The 16,861-nt window shown below is 41.9% G+C and overlaps 1 protein-coding gene across 2 annotated transcripts; it reads left to right on the forward strand.

Annotated features, from left to right (window-relative positions):
• Positions 1-91: 91 nt before the first annotated feature.
• FAM76B (family with sequence similarity 76 member B) lies at positions 92-16,363 on the forward strand. 2 transcript variants are annotated; one of them, XM_083499866.1, is made up of 10 exons: positions 92-721; positions 3,045-3,109; positions 3,720-3,774; positions 4,768-4,923; positions 7,487-7,683; positions 9,370-9,417; positions 9,567-9,647; positions 10,224-10,359; positions 11,392-11,493; positions 13,257-16,363. In XM_083499866.1, the coding sequence occupies exons 1-10, from the start codon at positions 563-565 to the stop codon at positions 13,344-13,346; spliced, it is 1,089 nt and encodes a 362-aa protein (XP_083355992.1). In that variant the 5' UTR covers positions 92-562; the 3' UTR covers positions 13,347-16,363. The 2 variants fall into 2 exon arrangements, with proteins under 2 accessions (XP_083355992.1, XP_083355993.1); XM_083499867.1 differs by lacking the exon at positions 9,567-9,647.
• Positions 16,364-16,861: the final 498 nt, after the last annotated feature.

Here is a 16,861-nt window from a genome sequence, read left to right on the forward strand (position 1 = left end):
CGAAGGCGGTTATTGCTGCGACTCTTGTATGGAAAAAAAGGGCACCGGCGCCCGGCCAATGAGAGGCGGCGGCGGAGAGCGGGTTCCGCCTTATTTTATTTTTCTAATTGGTCTGGTCTTATAAATCGTGACGCAAGCACGGCGGGCGTGGGGAGCGGGTGAGGGACGTCGCGCGGCTTCCCCCGCCTCCTCATTGGGCGGCGAGGTTTGAAGGCGGCCTTGCCGCGCCGCGCTGATTGGCCGAGGGCGCCGAGGCTCGCGCTCCGTCGGTTTGCTCCCTGGCTCGCGCTCGGCCTCTGTTTGCGTGAGGAGAAAGGAAGAGGAGGAGGAGGGGGGAACGGAAGGGCCTCTTGACGCGGATGCCGACACAAGGAGGAAAGCGGGCCTAAGCGGAGGAAGAAGCGGCGGCGGAGGAGCCGAAGGAACCATCAGGCGCGCGCGGGGGAGGGGAGAATCCTCTCTCTTTCTCTCTCAGTCGTTCGTTCGCTCCTGCCCGCCCGCCCGCCCTCCGGCCGGTGGTTGGTTCCTTCCCGGCTCCTTCGGCGCTGTGAAGGGAAGGCGGATGGCGGCAACATCCGGGGCCTCCGGGGTGGCGGCAGCAGCGGCCGTCGCCGGTGGTGGAGGTGGGGCCGTCGCCGCCGCCCCGGCTCTCTACGCCTGCACCAAGTGCAACCAGCGCTACCCGTTCGAGGAGCTCTCCCAGGGACAGCAGCTCTGCAAGGTGCCGCTCCCCGGGGGCTGCGGGGGTAGGCCGGGAGGCGACGCCGAGGGAGGGAAGGGCGGCTGCGTGGGGTGGGGACGGCAGGGCAGGGCGGGCGGCCAGAGGATATCCGGCTGTTCGGCGGGACGCGCCCGCTTCCGGGGCTGAAGGGGTTTGAAGGGACGGGGCGGCCTGGAGCTTCGTTAACCCCGAAATCTCGGGGCCCCTCTAAAGCTTTTAGTGGGGCTCCCAAACTCAGTAAGTGATACATCAAACGGGGGGTCGCTGTTAACACCCAGAAAACCAGCGTCCCATCCACTCCAAAGTTCTGCAGAGCCTAGAAGTGCAAATCCTGGTTTTGTAGGTTCTTTCTCTCCCCCCAACAACAACTAACTCGGAACCCCTAAATTTGAGGACCCCCCAAAGTTCTGTAGAGCCTAGTAGTGCAAATTCTGCGTTTTGTAGTCCCCCCCCCAACAACAACTAACTCGGAACCCCTAAATTTGAGACCCCCCTCTAAACCGTTCGTAGGGTATTGTAAGGGAAAACCATGCATTTTGACCCCACAAAACGTCTACAAAAACCCTAGGAAAGTTTTGGGGTGGGTCGGAGATTTCGGGGTTTGTAGTTAACGAAGCCGCGGCCTTGGAATTGCGAGGGGGCTGACCAAGCAGAGGAGTGAAGGCAAGGGAAGGGTTTAGCTTCAAGGACACAACACTGCTGATAAGCTGCTGTGTGGTTTCTTTTTCACTTGGAACATTTATTCTGCACTTTTTTTAAGCGAAGGAAACGTCCCTGCTGGCATCTGGTGAAGCTGAACATTGGAAAGCTCAGGAGGGATAACAGGAAGCACTTCTCTTCCATGTAGCACATAGTTAAAATTATGGGGCTCTCTTCCTCAGGGAGAAAGTGATGACCACCTTCAGAAGAGGAGAGCACTATTGAAGGCTACTAGCCATGATGGCTATCCTGTGGTTCCACAGTTGGAGGCAGCAGCAGTTCTTCTGAGTACAAGTTGAGGATAGGTCAGGTGCTTTTGCGCTTGAATCCTGATTGCCTAGCTTCCCACAGAGACCTTGTTGGCCACTGTGAGAACAATATGCTGGCCTGGATGGGCAACTGGCTTGTCCCAGCAGGCTCTTTATATGTTCAGAGAAGGTGACATAGATCAGTCGCAAAACAGGCCTCGTTTTCAGGGTTACAAAGGGATGAGGAGAGATTATATGTCAACCCCAAAAGTTAGTCTCATTTGAGTTCAGTGATACTTGCTCTCCATGTGCCTATATGATTTCAGCCTTAGTGACTAATTCCAGGGTGATCAGTTCTTTTCAGATTACTCAGTGAGAGGTGCCAGTCTGCCACCCAAACTGCCCTGTGGTGTAGGTGTTGTGGCCCATTTGTTATGCCTGGCATGATGGTGCCACCCAGAATGTCATCACTATGAGATTCTTCCCTCTGTATCATGTCCTCATATTTTGCATTTGCTCTAACCCCATTCTGAACCATAGTGGATTTCCCTCCCACTGTCAGTATACAGCTTTCACTACATGGTGATGGGATGGGGTTTACTGTTTTCAGTGGCAATCCCTCCTCAGGGTAGTTCTGTCCTGAATTTATTATACATATTGGAAAATTTTGATGACTTTTACATTTTGACTTGTTCATTTTGAACAGGGCAGAACCTGCAGCCCTTCAAATGATGGTTGGGCTGTAATTCCCATAGTTTCTGTCCATGGTACCTGGAGACTTAACAGCATCTGGGGGATCTCATGTTTTCCATCACTGATTCATTACATCTTTGTCACACATTAAAAAAAACACACCTAAATGTGTTACTTCATCCCTTGCTTGCTGTAATGAAGAAACACCTGTTTTGGTTTTCTTTTTAAAACAGGCTATAATACTCTGGGAGCTAGCTAGTCTTGTGGCACAAGCTTTCATAGGCAATCAAAGTAATCATAGATCATTGCTTGTTACAGCAGCTATGTGACAGATTCTACTTGCAGGAGTCCACGGTAAAGATACTTAGTTTTGCAGCATTAACAGTCAGTGGGTTTTTAATTAGTTATCTTAAATTCCATCTCTTAAACACAGCTTATAATCAAGCAATAAAGCACTTTATATTGCAATCTTATGATGGTGACATAGACTGTATAATAAGTCAGATCAGGAATTCTCTTGCCCTGTAGTTTGCAGCCACATATGGAAAGCCAAAGTGACTTGGAACAACTGTGACTTATACATGGGAGCACCATGGAATGTCCACAGAGCAAATAAGATAAAATGAGATGAATTTATTGTATCAGTAGTTTATAGTAAAACAATTTTGACTTTTTTTGTCTAGGAATGTCGCATTGCACATCCCATGGTAAAATGTACTTACTGTCGATCAGAGTTTCAACAAGAGAGGTAAGTCTTTTTCATGTTATTTCACACTTGTAAACTATCAGCTATTACTTGAAAACTGCTATATGCCCCATAAATGTAATGCTGGTCAGTCAAATTCCACATGCAGTTTGCCTTGAACTATATGGCTAAAAGTCACCCACGTATTGGGGAAAATGTTGTCTGCCTACCCTGGTCCCATGAAGGAGGCAAAAGAGCAGAATAAAGAATAAAGGCAAAAGGCAGAATAAAGAAGAGCCTCTGGTGAGCAACTTGTGCCACCTTTTTGGAGAACTAGAGTTCTTTTAGAAGAAGAGTTTGGATTTGATATCCCACTTTATCATTACCCAAAGGAGTCTCAAAGCGGCTAACATTCTCCTTTCCCTTCCTCCCCCACAACAAACACTCTGTGAAGTGAGTGGGGCTGAGAGACTTCAAAGAAGTGTGACTAGCCCAAGGTCACCCAGCAGCTGCATGTGGAGGAGCGGAGACACAAACCCGGATCATCAGATGACAAGTCTACTGCTCTTAACCACTACACCACACTGGCTTTTAAGGGCCTGTCCTGAATATGGGTACTTCTCCTGTGTAACTAAGTATTTGAAAAACTGGATTTTATTTCCTTTTCTTTTAGCAAAACCAACACAATATGCAAGAAGTGTGCCCAAAATGTAAAGCAATTTGGAACGGTGAGTTAATTCTGGATCTTTTTTGTGACTGGGCTGCTAAATTCATAGTCAGGCCTACAGAGACTTACTCAAATTTGGATTTAAGAAAATAACAACTATGACATTTTATTCCACACTGGTTGAAGTTGCCTTTGACTTTGCATAAAGTTTTAAATATGTACGTGCTGAAGAGTGGAACCCCGGTATTCTTGAGAGCTACAGGCTGTGAAGAAAACCAGACTTGAGCGCAGGTCTTGCTCGAAGGTTGACTGAACACTGGTTATGACACATAATTGTACCTACCATGTGGCAGTATGGGCAGCCAGGAAGATGCACTTTGCAGCCTCCATTGTATCTTTAAGCAGCTGGCTGTAATAGCCTTTTTGGATAGTCTAGAGATTGCTTACTTTCACTGGAGGAGAAGGGTCCACACAAGAAGAGCCTATTGGATCAGGACAGTGACCCATCTTCTCCAGTGTCCTCACAAAAGCCAACCAGATGCCTGTGGAAAGCCCACAAGCAGGAAATGAGCACAAGAGTACTCTCCCCTCTTGCAGTGTTCAGCAACTAGTATTCGGAAGCATTCTGCCTCTGACCATAGAGGCAGAGCACAGTCATTGTGCTTAATAGCAATTGATTGCGTAATTCACCATGAAAATACATTGACTCCATAGCTGCAGTTCCATAATTATAACGGAAATGCTCTGTATTACTGTTTGTTTGTTTTTTATTAAGCAGTTTATACATTTTCCTAAATAAAAAGAAACAAATTTCAGTTAGCAAAATAATGTTTTCCCCACAGCTTACATCAGGAAAGTTTAAAGAAACTTTGAACCAGTTAATAAAATGTAACATAGTTTCAAGCATGTAACTACTAAGTGAAGTCTGTCTAAATGAGCTTGTATAAAAGCAGTTTTACTTTTTCTTCAGTGACTCGGTAAGTCATTTTTGCATAAAATGTTGACATATTGAAACAAGGAATGGCATTCTTAATTTGTTGTTTTTTTTCTTCAGCCGAAACCTTGCCAATACTGTAACATCATTGCAGCGTTTATTGGCACAAAATGTCAGCGCTGCACAAACTCTGAGAAGAAATATGGACCCCCTCAAACATGTGAACAATGCAAGCAGCAATGTGCTTTTGATCGCAAAGAGGAAGGAAGAAGAAAGGTATAGCTTTGTCTTGCCGCTACTCATACTTGGTCTCAAAGTGGTAACTGGATGATGAACAACATTGTATTGTTGTATTTTGAATCACACTTGTAGCATTTGTGCGCACTCCCCCACCTCTCCAACCTGCCCTACTTGTCCGGCAAGACCCAGCTGAGAGAGAGAGAGGGGTGCACAGAAGCGTTTTCAGAACACAAAACAAACAAACAAACAAACAGTAGTTGCTGCCACCACTTCCTTATCTTAGAACAGCCCAGAAAAGTAACCTAAGGAAGGAGATTACTCTTCAGCGTTACTGGGCTGCCCCACCCTGCGTCACTTTACCATGGCACAGACAGAAATCCAACAGGTTCAGGTAGGCGACTAAGTGGTCAGGTGCTGGTTTAGCTTCCCCGACAGAAAGGCACAAAAGACAGAAACAGGAAAAAGTCATTTTTCCAGAATTTATTAAAAAACAAGATTATTCAAACATAAAAGTTTGCACATCTCTTACAAATCCCAAACAGACAATAAAAACATTGTTTAGTATAGCTAACTACAGAACACACTCACAACGAGAACCGGCATCAGGGCAGGCCCTCTACATGACAATGGTCTCATATGGCAAAGTAGGTTAGGTGAGGCGGCTGCGAATTGCAAGTCGGATTCCTAAGGTTTTATCCCCTTTGAACCCGCGTGAATCCCAAACTCAAAGGCCAATCGGTTCTTTAGATTAATTAGCAATTCGCCAATGGTTACATAGAAGGACGATAACTCAAACTTGTTAGGGGAATTGGCAGCTGAATCCTGTTTATCCCAAGACCTTGAAAATGAAAGGGCATCCTCCCTTATTCTCAGACACACACCAGATTCCCCTTCTTGTTGTAATAAGGCTCGATGACCTTGTTCACACAGAAACGGCATCTCAGATAGCCAGGTGTCAAGACTACAAATCAACTATGAGCCTCCCTCCTGCAGCTGGAGAAGATAACTGATTCACACTCCCAAAGACACTAAGTCTGCATTTAAGAAGCAGACACACATTCCCCAGTGTTTGGCTCTCCCACAATGCTCTTCTTAGGCATGAGCCAAAGTTTTAACTTGCTAAGATTTCCCAACATCACTATAGCACTAATGGTCTATCAGAGTGCTGTTCATTGATCCCTGAAACTGTAAACCACATGTGGAGAATGGGGTCCCCCAACTCAGGCATACTTTGCTCATGAGCCTTTCCTCCAGGAAACACAGATCCCACTTCTGACATCAGTGTTGGTCTCAGAATTTGAGCGGTGTGAGATTCCAGGAGTTCCAGGCACACTTACCTAGGGTCCATGTTTACTTAAGTCATGTAACTGGATGCTCCCTGCACTTCTGGCATGAGGTGTTCTAGAAGAAACCTTTAGTCAGTTTTAAGTGAAGGCTTCCAAATAATTATGGAGAAATAGAATTTATATTATATATTTGTATTACTCTTCAGTTATCAGTTTATATAGCATCACTTGACTGCTGATCCATGAAAAAATTCGAACTCACAAAACAGTAAACAAGATAATTGAAAGTATGCCTTTTGATACTTGTTTTCAGAGGCTATAAAACACTGGCATCTAGTCTGCCCAGTTGTTATTAATGGAATATAATATCATTTTTATTTCACCATTCTTTCATAATCTTTTGTAGATTATCAGATAGTCTCCCAGCTTAGGCACTGACCAGTCTCAGACCTAGCTATTTCAGCATGGTTGCTTGTCATCCATATTCGGACAATACCCCATTGTTGCTGCAAGTGGTCTCTTAGATTGCATTTATTTTATTACAGTATAATGAGTATTCATATATTAGAGTTTAGAGTAGACTCTTGGATAAAGCCTAATGAGAACCTTTTCTTCCAAGATGCTAGCTGGCAACCAGTTGGGATAGTGGATCCTAGATAAATCATTGGCCAAGTCTGAGGAGAGCTGTGGGCAATCCTGGATATTGGGTGAAAGACAAAATGATACAGGGGAGATACATCCGACGTCAGTTATAGTCTAGATAGATCCATTGAAAGTTCATTGATTTCAGTAGGTCTACCCCTTGAGTATGAAATGATTATGTGTTGGATCCTAATACCCCTTGAGAGGGGTTTCACTCCTGACACACTCTTAATGGAAGAGGCAAGGCAATTTTTACAGATTCCTCTTTCCCTTCCAGCTTCTGAAAATAGAAACCTTGAGAATAGTGTGGGACAACCTGCTTGATAAAGGTTATGGGAGTTTTTGCAAAAATGTTCTTTTCCCTTCCTTTAGTGGGGCCTCTGCTGGATCAAGAGCCCTTCTGTCCATGGAAGAGGCCTTTTATATCTTGACAGGTGTGCTCACCTAAAGGAAATAGGTTGCAATATTTTTCACCCAGTTTTCAGCAGAATGTCCGGTATGTTTAATTTTACATGCTGCTGTTCTGTACTATGCATTTTTAACTTGTTTGTATTAAGATGTGTGCAAAAAGAATGACAGCAGAAGTATTTGATAATTTTATTTTGGCTGTTGTATGTCTTTTTAGCACTGAGTACGTGTAACATAACTTGCTGCGAATGATTTCCCAAAAGGTTGATGGGAAGCTGTTGTGTTGGCTCTGTACGCTGTCCTACAAGAGAGTACTGCAGAAGACCAAGGAACAGAGGAAGAGCTTAGGGTCTTCACATTCTAATTCCTCCTCCACATCACTTACTGAAAAAGACCAGCATCATTTGAAACACCAGCGCCATCGCCATCACCACCACCGTCACAGCAGCGGCCATCACAAGTAAGTTTTGTGAAACTTGTGGAATAGAGGCCGTACCTGTATTCTCTGAAACTAAATCAAGATACAGTAGAAATTTTGCTGCTAAATTGGTAGATTTAATCTATTGCACTTAAAACCTATTTCTGCTATTAATATTTCCTTAGGTTGAAAGTGTGGGATGGCAGATAGGGACTTGGGTGTAAGGATGTTTCTTTATATAGGCTAGGATCCAAGGATCTGCCCAACTGGTTCCAATTGTCCAAGGGAGCTTTGGGTTTGTTTTCTTGAAAAAGAAGCTTCCCACATAGCAAATTGTTTTGCAAACCTAAGAGAGGTTTCAAAATAACAGGGCCTGTTATTCAAAGAAAGTCACATTTCCGATTGCGCAACATCCTGCCATAACTTTTAGAGACCGTATGTGTATAGCTGGGAGTCTGTGTTGTTTTTGTAGAACACAAAACCTATATGAAACAGTAACAGTTTAGAAACATTTGAGTTGCAAGCTGAACTCTCGCTTCTAATGCTGCTGCTAATACACATAGCTAGGCATGGCCCCTTTCTGAATGAAGAAGAGATGCATAAATGCAGCAGAATCATAGAATTGGAAAGGACTCCAAGGTTCACTTAGTCCAGCCTCCTGCAGTGCAGCAATATCAGCTAAAGCATCCATGGCACATGGCCATCCAGTCTCTGCACATTCCAAATAAGATACATTGTGGTTGAAGAGAGATTTCACTTGTCATGAGAAAATGAAAATGCCAGCTCATTGTGCTAATAGACGTTGCCCAGCGGCTTCCATTTTCATTCTGCTGTACATCAGCTGCTTTCAATACCATCAGTATTTTATTTATTATTTTATTATAATTGTATCTTATTGTGAAACTTCAGGTAGTGTACCTAGTTTTCCAGGAAGTCTTCCATCCAGGCACTGACCCAGACTTAGACCTTCTTGGCTTCAGCCCCCCACTTCCAGCTATCACCCTCTCTCTGCTTGTCAGATGAGCAGTCTCATGACCAGGGAGAAGGTGATTTGCATCACCACAGTGCAGTGACTGTGTCAGTGTTTTTATTTTTGTTGCGCCATTCAAATCGGAGGGGGTAGTGGCAAACAAATTTGTTTGGGACCAGATCAGGGGTTAGCCTTCCCTGATTTAGGGTTTCAGAAAATGTTCCTGTTCAAAAGCTTTTGGGAAATTAGTGTGCTTCCTTTGGTCTGGGGAGTCTCCATGCTATTCTTTAGCTTCATGAAACTGCTTGAAAAGGTTATCTGGATGAGTGAAGTATGGTGCCATCTCCTTCTGATTCCTCAAAGACAGTGAGGAGGTTGTTAATCCACATCCAGCACATCACAGTATGATAATTAATCCAGACAAGACAGAAGTAACTAAAAGACCACATTCATGGGAGTACTTCTAGACCTGCCGCTGCTCTTGGAAGGTCAAGTGATTGTGGCCAGCAGTACTTTTGCATAGCTGTGCCTGGAGTTCTGCTTGCAGTCTTCCCTGGAAAAGACAGGTTTGCCCTTTGTTAGGCAAGCTTTGGTTGCATCCATATAGGATTGCAGTGTGCTATTATATATGTGGCTACCTCTGAAGAATATTCAGAACTGGTAGCCGTACGTAAAATAGGGCTTTTGCTTTTTTTTCCTTTTTTCCAACCATGATTGAGGTGGCCATTCTTAAGCCTATTGCACATTCTGCATTTCAGAATCAGCAGTCTGAGTCCAGAGCAAGATCAGGGATTGTGGAAACAGAGGTAAATGTTGACTATTAAAAAAAAAAAAAGAACAATTTGTAAGTCCGGCCTGTTCCTTACTTTGTCAAATTATTTAGAAATCTATGTACATGCTGTTTTGTGTAAATGTAGATGTATAAGTCATACAGATTGTGTTGGCGTCTTTTCAGCCATAAATCCTCTGCAGCTACTCAGAATGAAACTCCAAAGAAAAAGCCCAAAATGGAATCCAAGCCATCTAATGGAGATAGGTAAAAATATGGCCTTCCTTACAGTTTTTCCCATTGAAATTATTGTTCGTTTTCCTTTTCTTTTTCATTTTATTCTGAAAAAGTCAACATGACTTCATATTTTGGCCATATGCCTTGGTGTAAACTTTAGTGGAAAATGATGCCTCTACACTCCTTATTCTGGAGGTTTTGGGGGTAGGTAATCAACTAAAATATAGCAGAAGGAAAACAGCCCAACATGCAGTGCATCTAGGAGCAACAGTTCAGTTATTTGTAGCTATAAACCTGCTTTGATTTGGTTCTTACTGACAAGCTTTGTTCCATGTGCATTTTGTTAGGTGAGAGAGATTGTATACAACAGTCTCTGACAAACAGTTGGAATTTGTGTAAAAGACTGCTTCATTTAGAAAGTCGGAAGCTAATGCTTAATTATATTTCTGCAGGTATTGATAATGTTTGCCATTAGTAAGCTAATTTGCTAGTTTCATCTATTTCTGTCAAGTACTTTTTTTCCATTAGGACGTTTGTGAAACTGATTCAAATACATACAGTTCCCCCCCCCCCATTTAATCACAGCCCACACTTTTTGTTTTACAGTAGTTCTATAAATCAGTCAGCAGACAGCGGAGGTACTGACAACTTTGTCCTCATTAGTCAGCTGAAAGAAGAAGTGATGTCACTGAAACGCCTCTTGCAGCAAAGAGATCAAACAATTCTGGAAAAAGATAAAAAGGTAAAAGCCTCAACTCACAAGTAGCTATTTTGTAAATGTTCTAGTTCCAAATGAAATAAGCATTGCAAATATGAATTAAGCAACCCAAACCCAGAGTTCATTTGGAATGCATTTTGGTCATATGTTACTCGAAATAATTATATTTAGATGAACTATTTTGTCCACAAGGGGCCAATTTTATCTTCTTCCTCCACAGTATGCCCTCCTCCCCAGCTGGCCAGAACCTACCCTGGCTAAGGTTTGATGCTGAGAAAGGGTAGGAGTAGTTGAGGCCTCCAGGTTATAGGACAGTATATAAATTCAATTAACAATAATTAATAATAATAATAAGCTAAACCCGCACACATAATGCTGTATCCTCATCATTTCTGCCCATCAAACAATTGCTTTTGGGGGAAAGGGAGGGTGAGCCGTTGTGGTATTAGCCAGAGGTAATAGTTTCCCAAGTACACCTGATACATTGTAACATATTTGTAGTTTATATGGGTTACTCTGGATGCTTTGGAAGTCCTTCTCTCTCAATCCTTTCCCCATATTGAGCTTGCATTCGTTGAGAGGTAGGTTGGAGTTTACACTTCAAATCCATAGTTTCCACCATTTGGGGGCATCTTAACTGCCACACAGCTTCATTGTATTTTGCTCTCTTCCCAAGAGAGAAGTGTTGTGCCTGGCTTACAAGTGTGTTGTGAAGGAGGTGATCTCTTACTTGCACATCTGGGAATAACTGATGTATGGTTTATTTATTTTTTCTTAACTGTGTATGTAAGGACAATAACCTGGACTATGCCAAGTAAAAATGTTTAGACCACATTCTGTCTTACGGATATACTCAGCTTACTTTGTTTGTGCAGATATAATATTTAATGCTATGCATTGTTTTCATTACTAGTCTTCAAATCAGTGGAAGAAATTGCTTTTTTGTCTTTTAAAAAGTTCATCTGACAGACACCAGGAATCTATCTTGTTGACGTAAGGGTTATCTTTAAAGGAGGTCTGGAACAGTATTTTAAAGATCTCCATTCTTTTTCCTAGTTGACAGAGCTGAAGGCAGACTTTCAGTACCAAGAGTCCAACTTGAGAACAAAGATGAACAGCATGGAGAGAGCTCATAAAGAAACTGTGGAACAGCTACAGGTAAGCACCGCAATTGTTCACAGACAACATTATTGGGCTAAGGACTTGGGGAGCAATCAAAACCTAGGATCTACTGGGATGGGTGAGTTAGGATTCAGTTGCTCTCCCAGTGTAAGCACCACATCCAAGCTTAGCTGGAGACACGCTGGCATAATTCCTTCAGCTGGGGCTCAGCTGACTGAACCATGTTTTTACACTGACATAAGCCCTGAAAAATGGGGATTGGTGAGGGTGCTGCCAGGCAGGGGAGACATATGAAGGATCCTAACTGTTTAGATTGATCACACGACCTGGCAGAGCTTATGCTGTCGAAAAGGGAGGTGCAATTCAAACACTCTTTTTATGACTTGTTTTTTCCTCTTCGAGGCTTAGGCCGGCTCAGTGAGTAGTAGCACTGCTGAACAGAGTTTGGAATTGGGGTAATTTATGCAAGTTTAGCCAAACTGCGGGAGGCAGTGGAAGACTGGAGTGCCTGGCGTGCTCTGGTCCATGGGGTCACGAAGAGTCGGACACGACTAAACAACAACAACAAATGCAAGTTTAACTTAAGCTGGTGTCAGTTTAGTCAGCTTCCTATGCTTATGATAGTTCTGTTATATATAATTTATATAAGAACAAATGGTCACGAGATAGGCACCTTTTGAATTCAGTTCACTCTTCTTGAACTATCAATATCATACCCCAAGATAGCATTGAATTCTGGCATCACACCAAGAAGAGGAACCCACAGGCCTCTGCAGATATTGAACTTCAGAAACTGGATCTCTAGTCATCCCAGCATTGATGAAGAGTAGATTGTAATTGATCATCGTAACAATGTTTGCAATTTTTTTATCCATAAACGCTCAGCAGTGAAATAATTAGCAAAGCTTACATCAGTTAGGTCCCATTGATTGACTTTCAGTAACGGGTCTAACTTGAACAAGATTCATCATGAGATTTTGATATGTTTTACCAGTTGTACTAAAGTTGTTATTCCCCATTTTTGTTTTTAGCTATAGCAACTAAAGACATTGGCTTTAAGCTAGCTAGCTAGGAGAGCTGCTTTGGTGCAAATCTGTTTCACCTGCACCTTAAGTGTTGTACACAGCCGTGTCTGTGTTTTATAGAGAGGGACTTGATTGTGATGAATGGTGGTCATGTTTGCCTGGATAACTTCCTAGGCTGCTAGTGCTGAAATAGCCTCTGCTTTTTAGTGTGTTTCTTTAGGTGAAATCAACATTCCAATCCCTTCACACAGTGTAAAGCTCCAGCTGACTCCCACAAATTAGCCAAATTATTAAACTGGGGGACGGACAGACAGAGCTTTGGACAGTGTCATGTTGAGACAGCTTTCCATTTAAGCATCCGTCTGTCTGAACATGTGCTTTAAGGCCCTTCTTTAAAAATATAAAAATGAAAGCTATCTAATAATACAGTATTTTTACTTCAAGATCTAATGAATGCTCTTGATAGGGTTCCAAAAAGGACTCGAGACATCTATTTCTCAAGCATCACCTCATCATACCAAACAGTTTGCAATAGGATTGGGGCGGGGGAGGAACTGGAGTACCAAAACCCTTGGGCCGAACCTTACATAGCTCTTTGGATCCGTGTCTTTGAGCCCTTTTCAGCAGCACAGGCGTTCGCCTACATCTGTTAGACATTTCTGCAACTACCATGGGAATGGTGTAAAGAGGGAAGTGGAGCATTGTCCAACATTGCATGGCAATGTATGTACGATACAACCTACAGAATTATAAGGGTTGTGTTGTTTTTTGCAGGCAAAAAACAGAGAACTGCTCAAACAAGTTGCGGCTTTATCAAAAGGCAAGAAGTTTGACAAGAGTGGGAGCATACTCACATCTCCATGAAGTGCTGGCTGTTTGCATGGGTGTTAATATTCAAAAGGTAAATGACTCTGTGGAAACTCCTTAGAAGCCTGTGTAGTGGAAAAAAGGAATATTTTTGCACACAGAGTAGTTGGCATGTTTCCTACACCTTTTTGTAACTGATAATGCAGTGGAATTCCCCCCCCCCTTTTTTTTAAGTTTAAGCCATTTGGATTAAAATACTTCAGCTGGCTTGAAGAATGCTTTTTAAAAAGAATTTATACAGGAGAGGACTTCTTGCCAGTTACTGGTAATCAGTAAAAGTGCTCTTATTTTTAACCACATCATGCAATAACATATGCAAGGCAGCAGTTTGAGGGAGCAGTCCGTCAAGTATGGCTATTGTGCAGAATCATTAATCTAAATTGGAATTATACAGGACACCTAGGCAAAAGCAGAACTTGCCCAGGAGCTGGGCAGATCCACATCAAGAAAAATAATGGTCAACCATATCAGTATTCCAGCAACAACTAGCTTGGAAACAGAAACTGGAGCACTAAATGCCTGACAATTGTGCATTATCTTTTGGTCAAAATAAGAGTACGTTGAAAGTCTAAAATCATGGTGCTTTTATGACAAGAAGCTTATTACCTATAAATATGTAAAAGAATTTTAACAGTTCTATTCTTAGTGATAACTGGTGTTTTACATTTCTTGTGATAGAAATTTAAAGAGATATTCCCTATTGTAAGTATCTGAACAAAACGTGTTTTTTGAAAATTTACTGTAGACTTTTCTCTTGCAAGTGCCTTTTCTCCTGTTTATTATTTATAGGAATGTTGGTATTTTGTATATAAAGTTTTTCTTTTTTTAAAAAAAAATCATGTTTAAATGTTCCTTTGTGGATGTATATAAATAAATGTATGTACAGAATAATCAGATGTTAAGATCAGAGTTGTTTAGGATGCTAGAGAAGGTGTTAAGATCTGGCAGGAAAGGAATATTGGCTGTACATAATTGTAACAGATTTGTCTGTGTAGAAGGTGTTTGTCTTAACTCATGTTGTGCCTAACTTAATTCCCCCCCCCACACACACACACACTAAACTGTAGGGCTTCTAAAATATATTTCACCTTTTATCTCAGTGCTAATTTGCATAATAGTCCCTGTGGCATGTTCTAAATTGAATTACGCAGGAACAGTATTTGAGCTAATGTAACTCTCTGGCAATTTCTTTTAATAACATTTCATCGTACTATGCCTTTTTAAACTGCTGGGAGAATATGCCTTTTTATTTCTCAAGAGTGAAACAAACACCCCCCACACAAACAGCTTAATATTGCTAAGGGTGCAGTCACACTGTTCTGGGACAGGTTACCCAGGAGCCAAAAGAAATGGCCCTGGAGAAGTTCTCACATGGGACAAAAAACGCCAGCCCCATAGACCCTCACTGGCTTTGCTGTCTGTGGGCCAGCCATGAAGTCAAGTGGGATCAGTACAGGATGAAGAATCATGTACCCAGCAGGAATTGGATAAATCTCTTAAGACAAGTATCTCATTCCTCAATAAAGAGCCAGATGCTGGCATTCAGAAAGTCCTATGGGAAGCTGCAGGATTCCATGGAAAGATAAATAATAGCATACAAAGTTCTCTGAAAGGCGGGCAGCTTGCCCATCACTACGGATCTCAAGCTGCAGGAAGTGTATTACATGTGCTCTATATGTACTCCCAGTTTATTCCGAGGAATTAAGCCCATAAAGTCTGGTCAGCATTGCACAAGCCCAACTGTGCATCCCTAGAACAAGTCCCAGGATTCTGAATAAACCATCAGAGTTCAGTAATAGACAGGCAGGCACCCCTCAGCAGAATGTGGGAAAGCAATAGGTAGGAAGTTTCAGGTCCCTGTCTTACATTTCTTCAGATTTTTTTTTAATGTTCCCTTTGTGAGTTACGATATGAATTACTATATGATATGAATTCATTCCAGAAGGCATGGTCTCATCAGCTTAAAAATGAAGCTGCTTTTCCATAAAATGGAAATCCTATTTGATTCAAAGGTGCTCAAGTTACTATCACGTTACTTAAAAGAATAACGTGCGCTTCAGCTAGCGTTAATGTGTTGTTTTTGGACCTCCAGCTACCTGAAGATTGGGAGGATTTGTTCCCAACAGACTACTGAATAATGTAATTTGAAAGGAAAAAAAAAGCTGCTTTCTACAATATTGAGGATTATTTTTAATTTTTTGTATACTAGACGAACTTTGTAAATTTATAAATACTATTTGATTATCTTAACATGATAAAACAGCTAGGGTAGAATATACTGCTGCTATCCTATTGGACTGTTTAATCATTGAGAAGGTTTTTTTTTTCATTACTTACTTGCATTTCAGAGTATTTTGATACTTTTTCCAGTCAAATGACTACCTGTCACTGGTAGATTTGGGTGGTTTTTTTTAATACAAAAACCTGCCAGAACTTTTACCATGAATCTGATTCACTTTCTGATCAAATCATTCTCATTGAAACCTGCTTATGCTGCAACAGGAACATTCTAGAAAAAGAGACCCAGCGTTTTAATTTTTAACTGCCAGAGCTGTACAAATCCTAGTATGGACCCATTTAGGGACTTTACAATGTTTGAAGAGAAATCACTCTGGTTTTATAAGTTTCATACCCTCTCTTCACTTGGGAGTTTTTAAGGCTAGGAACTAGCAAATGAAATCCTGGAGTTGTAGCTATCTTCACAATGAACTTTTTAATGTAGATTTTGAGGGTGATACATTGTACTATAATGTGCATTTAAGTCAGTTTTCCAATTGTTAATTAGCATTGAACAAAACCTTTCACTTGGGCTTCAGTTATTTATGTATTTTAAGCCTGTGAATATTGCAGTTTCTTTTTAGTTAGAAAGTATGTCCATTCTGAGGTGAAGCTGTTCAGCTTGCTACATGTGTATATACTGTTGAAATTCTGTACTGGCACACATTTGACAGTTGACATTTTTGTACTTTTTTTCTAAATCCAATATTTCACAATAAAAGCTTGTTAAAACATCATTATGCACCTCTTCTATTTTTTATTATTTATTTTTATTAAAGATTTTCTTGGTTTACAAAACTACATGCCTTGTCTCTTTTTCAGATTGTACATTCTCTTACAAATCAGTTACATTTGTTGTGAGACATTAGTGTTGAGTACAGAATAAGGTTGGGGGAGAGGAGAGGTGGGGTGTTTATATAATGTACATGTGGGGTTTGGGGTCAGCGTCAACTGGGTAGGTTCTCTTTCTATTGGTTTATTACATTTCCTTGGTAGTGAGAGGTATTAGAATCATAGAATCATAGAGTTGGAAGAGACCACAAGGGCCATCGAGTCCAACCCCCTGCCAAGCAGGGTGGCAGGATGTTGGTGGTTGGCTGCAGTGAGGTTTGTCTGCATTTGTGAAGGGGTGAAGGCTTGTTGGATCAGGTAAGCCAGAATGATTCGTATGCTGTCAGTGGATTCTTCTTGTTGGGCTGTGTATGTGATAAATGGGAGCCATACTGGGATCCTCT

Source organism: Podarcis liolepis, assembly GCF_965112155.1.
Source record: "Podarcis liolepis genome assembly, chromosome: 4".
Lineage (NCBI taxonomy): Eukaryota > Metazoa > Chordata > Lepidosauria > Squamata > Lacertidae > Podarcis > Podarcis liolepis.